Source organism: Rhodofomes roseus (assembly GCF_022264815.1).
Source record: "Rhodofomes roseus strain CIRM-BRFM 1785 chromosome Unknown C8Q71scaffold_16, whole genome shotgun sequence".
In the NCBI taxonomy this organism is placed as follows: Eukaryota; Fungi; Basidiomycota; class Agaricomycetes; order Polyporales; family Fomitopsidaceae; genus Rhodofomes; species Rhodofomes roseus.
In genome coordinates, this window is record NW_025952972.1 from 199686 (window position 1) to 212702 (window position 13017).

The window sequence follows — 13017 nt, forward strand, 5'->3', positions numbered from 1 at the left end:
GTTTCCTCCCACTTCAGATCTAGAATGCCCTACTTGTGAATCTAGTTGAGTTGGACGACTGAACGAGGTTAGACATGTTCTAACTCCCAGGTTAATGTCATAGCAAGTGTCGCTCAAGGATTCTACATAGGATGCATCGAGCCCTAACGATCCCGGAGCTCGTCCACAAGATACTGTACGAAGCTGCCCATAGAGGGACTCAGCTGAAGTTGGCGCTCACATGCCGCGCCTTCTACGAACCCGCTATGGACCTCGTATGGTCCTTGCAATATGAACTAATCAACCTCGTCAAATGTTTGCCAAGAGACCTGTGGCGGGTCTCAGGCTCGGGCACGACTCTGGTGAGTACGTAGCTGGCCTGCTCATTAGCTAGTTGACTTGCCCTTCTTCCACGCATCCAGACTCTCCGGGAGCCTACAAGGCCAACGACCCCTCAGGATTGGGAACGGTTCGACTTCTACGCACGGCGGGTTCGGAGCCTCCGGCATGATCACCCCCTCTCCCGAGTGATTTCAGAGAAACTGTTTCGCTGGTTGTTCTCCTCAAGGCCAACACACCAGCTGCTTCCGAAGTTGTCTGTCCTGCGATGGACGAAGGACATGGCGGACACGTACTATGATGCCATAGCCATGCTTTACGGACCAAGGCTCTCCATCCTGGTGATTGGTTCAGGGCGTTATGGCTTCATATCCTCACATACCATCTCCCCCGCATTGCTCCAGCTCCACCAACGTGCACCTAATATACAGGTGTTGCAAGTCCTTATGCCCGATGTTGGCTTCAGCATGCCTATACATATCGAATTCTTTACGCCGCTGCAGAAGCTGACGACACTTAGGTTGGGAGCGACCTTGCCAGTGAATTTTGACGTACTGGCGAAGCTCTCGGTTATGCCGCACCTCAGGGAGGTGGATATTGTGGTCGTACACAATTCACAAGTCCCACCTGGTCAGCAGGCTCAAGTGTGGGATATTGTGTTCGAATTTTGGGAGGACCTGTCGCGCCAAAGACCTATCTCACCACAATCTTATCGATGTGCCGCTTTCCTCGACTCAAACAGATAATCCTGGTCTCGCGCTTCAGCATACCAATGGATGCGAGCACCGGCGTCGACCGTACGCTCCAGCTGGTCCACGAACGTTGTTCACATGCAACGCTGACGACACTCAGATTCATCACTGGCGAGGAGTCGGACCCACGCGAAGAAGGACAGCAGCCCATCACCGTAGCATCGTTCAGGCGATTCTGTGACTTCCACAATTTACAGCGAGTGGAATTCTTGACGGAGATGTGTATCACCCTCGACGACGATACTCTAAAGGAGATGGCAATGGCGTGGCCCCAGCTCCAACAGCTGGAGCTGAAAAGCATAGCCGAGTACCCCTGGCGAACTCCCACCGCAACAACGCTCGAAGGCGTAGCCCATGTCGCGAGGTATTGTCCTTTGCTCTCGAAGTTCACTATCGACGTGAATACAACCAGTACGGACATTTCGTCGCACGCGAGGCCCGGAGGCGGGCACTGCAATCGTACGCTTCAGAAGATCGCGTTCGGGCAGTCGTCTGCGCTGGGTAGCCCCGCGAAGATAGCGGCCTTCCTGTTCGCAATCTTCCCCAACCTGCAGCGGATCAACATGGGCGATGAAACTCGGTTAGGGGAGTCTTGGAGACCGGTGGAGGAGATGGTCCACGTCCTGCGGATTGCGTCCCAGTGGCCGAAGCCAAGTGGTGAGTTGACTCCGCAATTGGAAGCGTTGTAACTGGAGACTCATGCCGCTCCCATTCTCAGTAGGAACACAGACAGAATATGTAATATAAGCCTACAAGGCGTCGCTGTTGTACTCCATGTGTCCTCGCTCTACTAGCTCACCTCTATCATCGAATGTACGAATATGTGCAAGCAACTACGTCAAATGCCGTGATGGATGTGTTCCAAACCGCACCGAGCAACCCCCCTATGCACACTAGCCGGTTCGGAGCTTACTTACGAGGGATGCTTGCATCACACGCATCTGACCACGTAGGGCGCATGCGAAGAGTGTCAACTCACAGTCGCGGTCCTCGAAGCCCTGGCACCCCGACGTCGTGGGCGTGTTCGTCGGGCATGGACTTGTCGAGTGTGGCGCCACAGGTGCCCCGAACTCCGTCCGCGCGGCCACTCGAAGTGCGCTATTAGTATGAGATGTAGACGGACCTGGAGGACATCCCTCCTGGACTTGGTCTCCCCTTGATCATGAGCGTTCAGTCGAATGTGACGTGAGTCGTTGCCTGGCATTTCACGAGACACTCGCTGACATGTACTTCGAAGCCGGTGAGATGGTTATGACACAAGAGACGGTGTGAAGACGGAATGAGCACGCCTCCAACGTCCGCGTTGCAGCTGCAGGCCACGTCGTGAGTACCGCTTATGCAACGGCCAGCGTGGGCAGTACTCAAACGACGGCCCGCAGGTCGTCAAAGAGGCCCGACGAGCTGGGTAAATTACCCTCGTGTGCTGTACATTTAGGCAGCCGTGTGGTAACCGTATATACTTCGTTGCCCAGCGTACGAGTTCGTCAGATTGCTATGCGAACAACCCTTCCCACTGTTCCCAGTGGGATAAATTGGACTGTGAGTCATAGTCTAACTCCTGGTACGACCGCTGACGCGCGACGGGTGACACGCTCTATGTTACATAGTGATCGCTCTACGCAGTCATCACAAACCAGCCAGAAGGCCTTCCTCCCCCTCCGTCCCAATCACGCGTCCGCCGCCTTCGACCTGCTTGCACCCGACATTGTCGCGTCCCACCTCCATCAGGAACCCGTCCACCTCCTTCAGCGGTTTCCCAGATCGCTCACGCACGACCATATCACTCCCAACAGCCTTCAGCCACTCCAACACCGGCCGGGTGAACCACCGCCCGATCGTCCCATTCGCGCCCCTCTCGAACCACCCGAGGTGCCCACCCTTCTTCGTCACCGCGAACGCGACGCAGCCGTTTCGACCCGCGTGCACGGGGAGCACTTGCACGATCGGGTCGTCCTCCGCGGCGATGGCGAGGAATGGCACACGTACGCGCGGGAGCACGGTGTGCGACGACGCCCAGATGTAGTACGCGCGCGCGCTCGGGAATGGGAAGGGCGGCGAGGACCCGCCCGCGATGCGAGTGAACGTCTCGTCGAACGTCTTGAGCGCGGGCGACCGCAGTGCGAGGGTCGGGGCAACCGCCTGCGCGACGGGGTGCGAGGGCAGCGTGGTCAGGCCGGCGGCATGCTGTTTGACAATGGCTTGGAGGTTCGCGCCAAGCGCTTTGGAGTAGACGTGGCGGTGGAACCAATTGCCTTCGAGCCTGGGTAGCTGTAGTTAGTTTGCGGATTGGCTGGCGGGCGGGATTCGTTACTTACGCTTCACTGTTCTTCACTAAGTCCCAGGGCTATATCATTCGTATGTGAGCCGTCTGTTGGCTGTAGTCGAAAGTGACCTACGCAAGCTAGAACGCATGCAGCGGCAAGTCTGCAGTCTTCGCCCTCTTCGGCAACGTAATGAGTGAGTACGCTCGCGCCGAGCGAGAACCCCAGACCAAGGAGGAGCGCCTCCGGGTAGCGTTTGCGGATGAAGTACATCGCTGCACGGATGTCTTCAGTGTGCCCTGCCGAGTATAGCTGGGTACTTGTCACCGGGACACCCGCACCTATCTTCCCCATTAGCTAAACGACCGGACAGCAATGTTGGCAAGCTTACATCCGCGGAAATTCACTACAACCGCGCGGTATCCTAGCCCTCCACCCGATGCAGGCATGCATGCGGGGGACAGAACCGCGCGCACATATGATTCATGGGAGCCTAGGCGGCAACAGTCATCAGCAAGCCAAAGCAGAGGTGATACCATCGTGGTGTGCAAGACGGTGGTGGGGCGTGGCGAGTAGCGAGTGATGAGCGAGCCGATGATACGCGTTGGGTGCTTGCAGAGCGAGCGGCGGTTGTCTGTTCGAGGGGCCTCCAATCCTCCTCGACCGCCATCGGTCGTCACTGACGGCCTTCCCGCTGCTCGCCGCCCTAGGAAGGCGGCTGAAGTACACTGCATCCGACGCGGACTGCAGCCCAGTCCTTCGCAACCTCGTAGAGAACACTGCAGTGCCTGAGCCACCGCCAAAGAAGACAAGGCGGGGTCGGAGAATCAGTTCAAACCTGATGCAAGTGCTTCATTTGAGACGTATCCCAACATGAAATCAGAACTTCTCTCGCGCGAGCCGTCGAGAAGGGCGTCGTCTGCCACAATGTCACGGCGTAACATTTGGGCCCAGTGTGAGACGACCTCATACAGTGATACTGGCCCATCTCTCCGACATTACAGGCTATGTAACTACGCACCTCCCGTCAGGCCATGAAGCACTACGATGATGGGTGTATTATCTGGGAGCTGCCGCACATTCTCGGGCGGCGTAAAGTCTAAACCACTATCCCACATGAGCCGCATGAAAAGTAGAGCTGCGAACATATACTCACAGAGTCCCACCATCCAGGGTCCGTAGGAGGGTCCTGCAAGGCTCTGTGACCGGAACGTACCACCTAAACGACACTCACCTTTCATACTCTACTGTATCCACCTTAGAGAAGTCTCCGACTACGGAGTACGCAGTCTGCAGATGTCCGCTGCCAAGAGCCTATGAGCATTCATGCGCAGGTACGATCGCTGGTGACATACCTGAAGAGCCACCAGATTGGTTTGAAGTGTCTGGAAAGACTTGGGCACCTATGCTCTATCAACGAGCCCAACGTCTCGACCTTCGTCTCGGCACTCCCGCTCGACTGCAGCACTTCTATATCTTCCGTGACTTTCGCAAAGTACAACACTGGACGATAGTAGTCGGCATTTCGCCCTAGACTCAGCACGACCCCCACCCCGAGTCCGACTACCACCAGAGCGAGGAGTATCGACGACAGCATCTGCAAAAGAGTCTCAACATAAGGTTTCAAACATGGTTCGACGTCGAGGCGAATGGATAAGCCTGGCGGAGGTATCACCAGCGCAAGCCGCCTTCATTGGTCAGGTCAACTGGTCGTCGAGCGCGCCGGCTGGCGCGTCTGGCGCTCTCACCTCTACCACGACCATATCCACGTTCCGGCTCGGATGTCAAGCTTTCCTGTCATTGCTACACTGCTCGAGGACTGAATCTCAGTCACGGTGTAAAGGCGAAGTTTCCAAATGCATGTCGGACTCAACAACAATATCTTCGTTCGCGGTGCGGCACCGCGTCAAGCCCGGCCCCATTTCAGAAGCAATCGTAGACGACAGGACAGCAAACCATAGTATTGAGGATGGCGTAGCTTGGACGTAGGATTGAATGGTTGCCGCTGAGTATTCCCGAGTCCTGATTCACGACTCTGAACTTGGATACGCACATCCATGTTTAGTGCCCCCACTTCTTCTTGTACTACGACCATGGGGTTCCTCGCCTCTCAAAATCGGAACCAGCCATATTTCTTCAGTGGTTTGGCCCTGTCCGGTGAGATCATGCTCTATGGTGTGTGGATTTACGGACATACCGGACCGACTACTTACATCGACCGCTAATACAGTTCAGGAACGTCAGTAGTCGCCATATTATGACTCGACCGACGAGTTTCATTCCTGGTGCTTGAACGTGTGCATTGGCCATCAGCGTTGACCTACAAACTTGTGTTCTCGTATCCGTCGGAGTTCATCTCTGACGACCGCACGAACCATGTCAGCATACGGCGCGATCCTCACCCCATCTCGGACAGCAGGGCCGCTCCCGACCACTCGCTGGCGACTCAATCCAACCTCTAAATACGCTCCCCCACCGAATGCCTACTTGACGATCCACCATCTTACCCTAGCCACTGCACGGGCCGTCCCGGGTTTACTGGTTCTCCTGCACAAGGTGTTCGCAGACGAGCTCGAACGCGGACTGACCTACCCGCAAGAGATCCGCGCGAGTGAGGAGTACACGCTCGAGATGTTCCAGGCGTACTACTTCGCGGCGGACGTGCTCGTTGCTGTGATGGGGGAGGGCAGTTTGAGTGTGGATGTGGTAGATGGTGAGGACGTGCAGCTCGGGATCGGAGCGGCACTCAAGGGACGGGACGTGGAGGATTGCGTTGCCGGATGCTACTACGTGAGTCCTCATCTAGTTCAAGTCTATCATGACATCCGAACTGCGAGTGCATGTGCGGCTGACCATGCAACACTTGTAGGTGAAGCCGAACTATCCGGGGCGATCTTCTCATGTACGTCCTAGCTTCGCATGAATACGGTCTGCCATTGATTAGAGCACAGATATGCAATGCCGGCTTCTTGGTCCCCCCTTCGCAGCGCGGCCGTGGCGTCGGCGCTGTTCTCGCCCGCTCCTACCTTTACTATGCACCTAGGCTTGGATACGAGGCGAGCGTGTTCAACCTTGTCTATGTCAACAACACCGCGAGCGTCAGGTGAGTTGTGCTCCTGCGTGATGCGTAACACGGCCTGCTCCGCGATGTATTGACGATGCCGTGCTCGCGCAGGCTTTGGGAAGCCCTGGGTTTCACGAAGGCAGGGCTCATACCACGTGCGGGGCGATTAAAGAAGGTGGACGGGAGCGAGGGCGAGGAGTTCGTCGACGCGTACGTGTTCTACCGTAGATTTGACCAGTGATCGCCTTGTCCGCGAGGTGCGCGCAGATGTATGGTATACCGGTCTAGATGATCAGAGATACTACCCGGGACGGTATGTGCAATGCAAATGTTCAAACGGCTGGTGGAGTCGTCTATACACATCGAAGAGCGAGGATAAAAGTAAATTTAATAAAACAGAGACGTTCGTTCGCCCGCCACGCGCTTGATATGTAGACTCGTACGGATCCCTACGCAAGGGCTTTACATAAAACATATAATTTGGAACATGGAGGCCTGATTGGTTGATGCGTCTCCAAGCGTCTCCTGCTACGGCGCTGCAACAGACGCAACCGTAACGAACCAGCCCAATCATGAACATTCAATGAATGTTGGAATAGTTAGTGTCAGTATTCTTGTCGGGGCCGTGAGGAAGGCACCATCGCATCGTGTATGTACGAGGCTACACGAGTCTCTGTGATTGAACAATGAAGTAGCAGAAATATGGACATGTTAACATCGACGCGAATTGGCTTCTGTGTCACAAAGGACGATCCTATGTACGATCCATGCCGATCGCGCGAGGTGCTATACGGCTGAACGTAGCCCTATTCCTCATCTTCCTCATCTTCCTCGTCTTCGTCCTCATATACCGTGCCCCGTAAGACATCTACTTTGTGCAGCACTAGCTGCCAAGTATCGCCTACCACAGTGCCATCAGTGCCGTTGATAAACCACACGTTCGGGAAGACCGCATATAAGAACGCTGCGACATCCTTGATGGCACTCAGCGGAGGCGAAACGACATGGATGGTTCGCAGCGGTGAGGAATGATAACCCTCACCAGGGTGGACCTCAAGGTAGGCCTCAGCGCCAGACGTGTCGGCATCGAGTGCGAGCAATTCTAGCGAGGGGCAATACCTGGCGAGGTGCACGAGACCTTCTAGCGTGGGCTTAGTCGTCCATGCCCGCGGGTCATGCGTCCATGTGTGCTGGATAGCATCCTTGCTGGCGTTGCTGCACAACACCAGATGCTTGATATGAGGCCACGACATGGCCATTTCCTTGATGTCGTCGTCAGTGAGGGCAATGCGGATCCCCATGACGAAATCGAAGTAAACCAGATGGTGTAAGTCATATAGGGACCGTAAGGACGCCGCGTTGACTATCTCCCCAACGTCCATGGTATTGCCAGCATGAAGCTTGAGATAAACAAGCGACGCATGCGGTATACGTTCGTGGATAGCTTCGAGGACACGATTGAGGAGGTCTGCCTTGGGACCGGACTGTGAAGTCAAGGACATTCTCCGGAGCCGGGGAAAATGACACGACGATAAGACTGCTCGGATGTCGGCCATTGTCTCGGAAGTTAAGTCCAGCGTTTGCATAGCAGGAAAAGTGTAGTTCCGCGTTGAACACTTTGTGTCGAATGGCCCAGCTAGCGACAGGGCCGCCTCCGCGAGCATGGGTAAGGCGGACAGCCCAGCAAACGCGTCATAAGTCATCGTCAGGGACGACCCCAGACGCAAAGACCATAGTCTCCTCCATAACGTACAAACATGCCCGGGAATAGGTCGGGGGTCTAGGCCCTCACACTGGTATCCCCAGACGCTCAGCACTTCGATGTCTGGTGCAATTTGAGAAAGGCGATCCAGAGCGGAAAGGATTGCATGATGAGAGGTGGTGGATTGAGGTGGAGGCCCTGAAATGCGCAGCGTGCAGAGTCGTGGGCCAAGGAACATGTGAAAATAATCATAGCACCCGGGTGGCATGTCGTCCGACCAATAGAGGCGGCGCAGATTTGGGAGTAGTTGATGGGAGGGCCTTGACGAGGACAGCCAGTGGAATACATCCGCCGACATGGTGCGGGACCGCAAGGAGGATTTAGGTGGACCAAAGGACAGTTTCCGAACGCGTCTAGCGTATGTGTCGAAACGCACCCAGTCCTGTTGCGTAATGGTCCTCGGAGGTCTTCTCAATGTCTGGTCACACGTCATTTGAGTCAACGAGCAGCGATGGCGAGACGGGTATGCCGCTCACTAAAGTCCCCGGGGTAGTATCATCCGATATAGTCCACAAATCCGACGGCAAACACTCGACGAGGTGGCCCAAACCATTTTGATCAGACCAAATGATGTCTAAGGCGGGTTCGCTGAACACACGGCATGTGACAGCTAATGCTCGCAGCGTCTGGCCTTTGTGACAGCAGATCCAGGCGGTAGAGAATTCCTCGACTACTTGATGGACGATCTCCGCGATGGTCAAGGCACGATGCATCCTAGAAAGCCTAGCTGGGAGCATACAAGGAGCACGATATCAGTGTGGCAGCGGTCGACCATTGAGCACAACGCCACTGACCTCAAAGGTACTGGTTTTGTGGCCTCCGTGGCTCTTTCGAACGGGCGAAAGCATAGGCCCTAGACAAAGGAGCTCTGTTAGACTCGGAGAGCGAGAAGCGGGAAGTCGCATACTGCTCGTACCGCGGGTTGGATGGCGGACTTTCGAAGGCGTGGATTGAGGTAAGTATTTGACTTCAAGTGCGAGCGGAAATCCCCGCCATCATGGTGCTGTATTTAAGAAGACCGTCAGGATTCCAAACTCGACCAATCCTAACATTGTTTGAGACTCCATCATCACACCGTGACTGCGATTCAGTCCTCGAGCAGTGTAGCAATGATAGGAAAGCTTGACATCCGAACCGGAACGTGGATATGGTCGTGGTGGTACAAGAGGTGAGAGCGCCAGACGCGCCAGCCGGCGCGCTCGACGATCTTGACCTGACCAATGAAGGCGGCTTGCGCTGGTGATACCTCCGCCAGGCTTATCCATTCGCCTCGACGTCGAACCATGTTTGAAACCTTATGGTGAGACTCTTCTGCAGATGCTGTCGTCGATACTCCTCGCTCTGGTGGTAGTCGGACTCGGGGTGGGGGTCGTGCTGAGTCTAGGGCGAGATGCCGACTACTATCGTCCAGTGTTGTACTTTGCGAAAGCCACGGAAGATATAGAAGTGCTGCAGTCGAGCGGAAGTACCGAGACGAAGGTCGAGACGTTGGGCTCGTTGATAGAGCATAGGTGCCCAAGTCTTTCCAGACACTTCAAACCAATCTGGTGGCTCTTCAGGTATGTCATTAGCAATCGTACCTGCACACGAATGCTCATAGGATCTTGGCAGCGGACATCTGCAGACTGCGTACTCCGTAGTCGGAGACTTCTCTAAGGTAGATACAGTAGAGTATGAAAGGTGAGTGTCGTTATATGTGCTACGTTCGGGTCACAGAGCCACGCAGGACACTCCTACGTACCCTAGATGGCGGGACTCTGTGAGTGCACGCCTACGGTTTTCATACTCATGCGATTCATGAGGGACCAGTGGTCTTGATTTTACGCCGCCTGAGAGCGTGCAGAAACTCCCAGATGATACGCCTACCATCGTCGTACTTCACGGACTTACGGGAGGTGCGTATCTGCCCTGTACACCTTTACTTCGGCTTGTTGAAGACTGGTGCTGTAAGGCTCCCATGAATCATACGTTCGTGCGGTGGTATCTCCCGCATGCATGCCCATAGAGGATGGAGGGCTGGGATATCGCGCAATTGTGGTAAACTTCCGGGGGTGTAAGCCCATAACGATCCTGTCGTTTTGCCATAGCTAATGCAAACGACAGGTGCGGGTGTCCCTGTCACAAGCCCGCAGCTATATTCCGCTGGACATACTGGAGACATCCGCGCGGCGATGTACTACATACGCAGACGCTACCCGCATGCGCCCCTGCTCGGTCTGGGATTTTCGCTCGGCGCGAACGTGCTGACTCGTTACGTTGCCGAGGAGGGCGAAGACTGCAGACTTGCCGCTGCATGCGTACTAGCTTGCGTAGGTCACTCCCGGCTACAGCGAACACGCGGCTCACATAGGAATGACATAGCCCTGGGACTTAGTGACGAACAGTGAAGCGTAAGGGATTCCGCCCGCGAGCCATTCCGCGTACTAACTGCAGCTACCCAGGCTCGAAGGCAACTGGTTCCACCGCCACGTCTACTCCAAAGCGCTCGGCTCGAACCTCCAAGCTATCGTCAAGCAGCATGCCGCCGGCCTGAGCACGCCGCCCTCGCACCCGGTCGCGCAGGCGGTCGCCCCGACCCTCGCACTACGCTCGCCCACGCTCGAGACATTCGACGAGACGTTCAACCGCATCGCCGGCGGGTCATCGCCGCCGTTCCCATTCCCGAGCGCACGCGCGTACTACACCTGGGCGTCGTCGCACGCCGCGCTCCCGCGCGTGCGTGTGCCATTCCTCGCCATCGCCGCGGAGGACGACCCGATCGTGCAGGTGCTCCCCGTGCACGCGGGTCGAAACGGCTGCGTCGCGTTCGCGGTGACGAAGAAGGGTGGGCACCTCGGGTGGTTCGAGAGGGGCGCGGATAAGACGATCGGGCGGTGGTTCACCCGGCCGGTGTTGGAGTGGCTGAAGGCTGTTGGGAGTGATATGGTCGTGCGCGAGCGGCCGGGGAGACCGCTGAAGGACGTGGACGGGTTCCTGATGGAGGTGGGACGCGACAATGTCGGGTGCAAGCAGGTCGAAGGCGGCGGACGCGTGATTGGGACGGAGGGGGAGGAAGGCCTTCTGGCTGGTTTGTGATGACCGCGTAGAGCGATCACATACAACATAGAGTGTGCCACCCGTCAGCGGTGGTACCAGCAGTTGGTCCATCCCTCACAGTCCATTTCTCCCACTGGGAAGGGTTGTCTGCATGGGAATCTGACGAACTCGTACGCTGGGCAACAAAGTACTTGAGTTAGCAAACGGCTGCCTAGAAGTACAGTACACCATGGTGTTTACCCAGCTCCTCGGGACGACCTGTGGGCCGTCGTTTGAGTACCACCCATGGCCACGCTGGCCGTTGGATAAGCAATACTGAAAATGTGGCCTACAGCCGCAATGCGGACGTTCAAGGTGACGTGCTTCCTCGAGCCTCGAGGCCTTTACCAACATAAGTAATCCAGAAAAAGTTCAAATAAAGAAAAACAACGATCTGATGTGGCATCGCAGTCCTTTGAAGCCGGCGCTCCGCCCACCACGCATCTTAAGCTTGCTGCATCTTAAGTTGTACATGTCTCCGGATCCAATGGAAATCCCTCCTCCTCCCTTCAGACTCTGTACTACTACTTCTGGTCGAAAGGCCGACACGGCCATTCACCGGCACCCCTTGAACGTGCTACTGCTTTGTCACATCTCGGCGGGCGTTTACCAGCGAGCCGCAAACAGAGTCGCTGAGCCTGAGATTTGAACAGCAAGATGCGGCACTTCTGACTGCTCATGTATGCTACAGTTGGTTAATTGGTTATTGACTGACCGTAAGACCGCTACCCCGAGCGTAGCGCACATCTCAGTACTTAAGGAATCACTGACAATTCGGAGCTTCCATCTGACAGCAGTCGTTATGTCTCGCCCGTCAAGCATCCGGTCCCCTCGCAGCCATCTCGACATGGTCAAGGCTCACTGGGGTGAGCTATCGGAATACAGGACGCATTCCAGAGTAGCCATCATCGATGGGCGCACATTCAGCCTAGCGGCCGTGGCGGCTGTGTCACGGTACGTACATCCCCTACCACAATGATATTGCGACAAGGATGTCGCTCCCCGCCGCGCTCGCCCTGCTCAAGCGTGATTGATGTGTATGCTGACATCCTTTCCATCACAGGTTCCGTGTGGTCCCGGAGGTGACGGCGGCAGCAGATGTTCTCCAAGATGTGAATGCCGCTGCCGCAACCGTTGCGCAGTTCGTGGCTCACTCGGCCTTATCCGGGGCGCAGAGTATGTACGGCACGACCACCGGATTTGGAAGCAGCGGTGAGAATCGTATCTTAGCTGTATGGTCGCGTCCGTTACTGACTTGCGCGATGTCGCGATAACCTCTAGCGTATGTACTCAAACCCACACTCTAGAGGAATGAACCACTTACTATGAGTTACCGATGGGCAGCCGCACTCGCGTCACTACGTCAGTTCCCAAGCTACAGCGTGTACTTATCCAAGGTCTTCAAGCCGGGATCACTCTGCCGCCGCCTCAGAACGATTCCGAGGTCGACGGAATGCCATTGGCCATCGGTGCCCGATCTCTTGGCTATGTGCAAGGAGCCCATTCAGCGGAATGGCCGATGCTGTTAGGGTAGCGGATGCGTGAAAAACCCCAATGTATTCGGCGAGCTGACGTCGGCCGAGCGGGGCGTTTTCATTAACGGGATGGGCGAATAGGCGCCTCGGGTTGGTGATGGGCGGATGACCGGGCGATAAACGGTAGCAGGGTGCCGTTTCTTTTTGCAGTGCATTGTTGGGATAGGCGGTCGGATGGTTGGCCTGACCAATGGCCATGTAGTCGGCCGGGCACGTAAGAGCGAGTGCCTTTAAGAGCGAGTGTCTTTTA

General features: G+C 55.9%; 6 protein-coding genes across 6 annotated transcripts; 4 read left to right on the forward strand and 2 right to left on the reverse strand.

The window, feature by feature from the left end:
- Window positions 1-4: 4 nt before the first annotated feature.
- C8Q71DRAFT_909059 (uncharacterized protein) lies at window positions 5-1759 on the forward strand (the record flags this gene model as incomplete). The annotated part of the gene is made up of 5 exons (XM_047929024.1): window positions 5-67; window positions 131-341; window positions 402-948; window positions 1010-1115; window positions 1171-1759. Exons 2-5 carry the CDS (start codon window positions 132-134, stop codon window positions 1757-1759), a joined length of 1452 nt encoding a protein of 483 aa, XP_047776680.1. The 5' UTR covers window positions 5-67; window position 131.
- Window positions 1760-2431: 672 nt separating this feature from the next.
- On the reverse strand, window positions 2432-4928 carry C8Q71DRAFT_849470 (AB-hydrolase YheT; the record flags this gene model as incomplete). The annotated part of the gene is made up of 10 exons (XM_047926707.1): window positions 2432-2493; window positions 2705-3330; window positions 3386-3414; window positions 3467-3672; window positions 3723-3824; window positions 4170-4250; window positions 4353-4438; window positions 4488-4520; window positions 4566-4634; window positions 4687-4928. 10 exons carry the CDS (start codon window positions 4926-4928, stop codon window positions 2432-2434), a joined length of 1536 nt encoding a protein of 511 aa, XP_047776681.1.
- A 779-nt stretch (window positions 4929-5707) lies between these two features.
- On the forward strand, window positions 5708-6636 carry C8Q71DRAFT_711637 (acyl-CoA N-acyltransferase; the record flags this gene model as incomplete). The annotated part of the gene is made up of 4 exons (XM_047920819.1): window positions 5708-6121; window positions 6201-6233; window positions 6283-6434; window positions 6507-6636. 4 exons carry the CDS (start codon window positions 5708-5710, stop codon window positions 6634-6636), a joined length of 729 nt encoding a protein of 242 aa, XP_047776682.1.
- A 452-nt stretch (window positions 6637-7088) lies between these two features.
- On the reverse strand, window positions 7089-9071 carry C8Q71DRAFT_157144 (uncharacterized protein). The gene is made up of 4 exons (XM_047916660.1): window positions 9065-9071; window positions 8952-9010; window positions 8634-8884; window positions 7089-8575 (listed from the first exon to the last, which is right to left on the reverse strand). Exons 3-4 carry the CDS (start codon window positions 8868-8870, stop codon window positions 7202-7204), a joined length of 1611 nt encoding a protein of 536 aa, XP_047776683.1. The 5' UTR covers window positions 8871-8884; window positions 8952-9010; window positions 9065-9071; the 3' UTR covers window positions 7089-7201.
- Window positions 9072-9474: 403 nt separating this feature from the next.
- C8Q71DRAFT_711625 (AB-hydrolase YheT) lies at window positions 9475-11232 on the forward strand (the record flags this gene model as incomplete). The annotated part of the gene is made up of 8 exons (XM_047920818.1): window positions 9475-9716; window positions 9769-9837; window positions 9884-9916; window positions 9967-10052; window positions 10109-10210; window positions 10261-10466; window positions 10519-10547; window positions 10599-11232. The coding sequence occupies 8 exons, from the start codon at window positions 9475-9477 to the stop codon at window positions 11230-11232; spliced, it is 1401 nt and encodes a 466-aa protein (XP_047776684.1).
- Window positions 11233-11679: 447 nt separating this feature from the next.
- C8Q71DRAFT_770656 (uncharacterized protein) lies at window positions 11680-12988 on the forward strand. The gene is made up of 4 exons (XM_047924326.1): window positions 11680-11948; window positions 12027-12186; window positions 12296-12444; window positions 12600-12988. The coding sequence occupies exons 1-4, from the start codon at window positions 11915-11917 to the stop codon at window positions 12764-12766; spliced, it is 510 nt and encodes a 169-aa protein (XP_047776685.1). The 5' UTR covers window positions 11680-11914; the 3' UTR covers window positions 12767-12988.
- Window positions 12989-13017: the final 29 nt, after the last annotated feature.

Bases quoted from the DNA above. Each gene is read 5' to 3' on its own strand.
- C8Q71DRAFT_157144 (XM_047916660.1), bottom strand. From the start codon at position 8,870: ATGCATCGTGCCTTGACCATCGCGGAGATCGTCCATCAAGTAGTCGAG. The intron at 8,576-8,633 runs GTGAGCGGCATA...ACGTGTGACCAG, and splicing joins ATACTACCCCGGGGACTTTA to ACATTGAGAAGACCTCCGAG.
- C8Q71DRAFT_770656 (XM_047924326.1), top strand. From the start codon at position 11,915: ATGCTACAGTTGGTTAATTGGTTATTGACTGACC. The intron at 11,949-12,026 runs GTAAGACCGCTA...TCCATCTGACAG, and splicing joins TAATTGGTTATTGACTGACC to CAGTCGTTATGTCTCGCCCG. The intron at 12,445-12,599 runs GTGAGAATCGTA...TCACTACGTCAG, and splicing joins CACCGGATTTGGAAGCAGCG to TTCCCAAGCTACAGCGTGTA.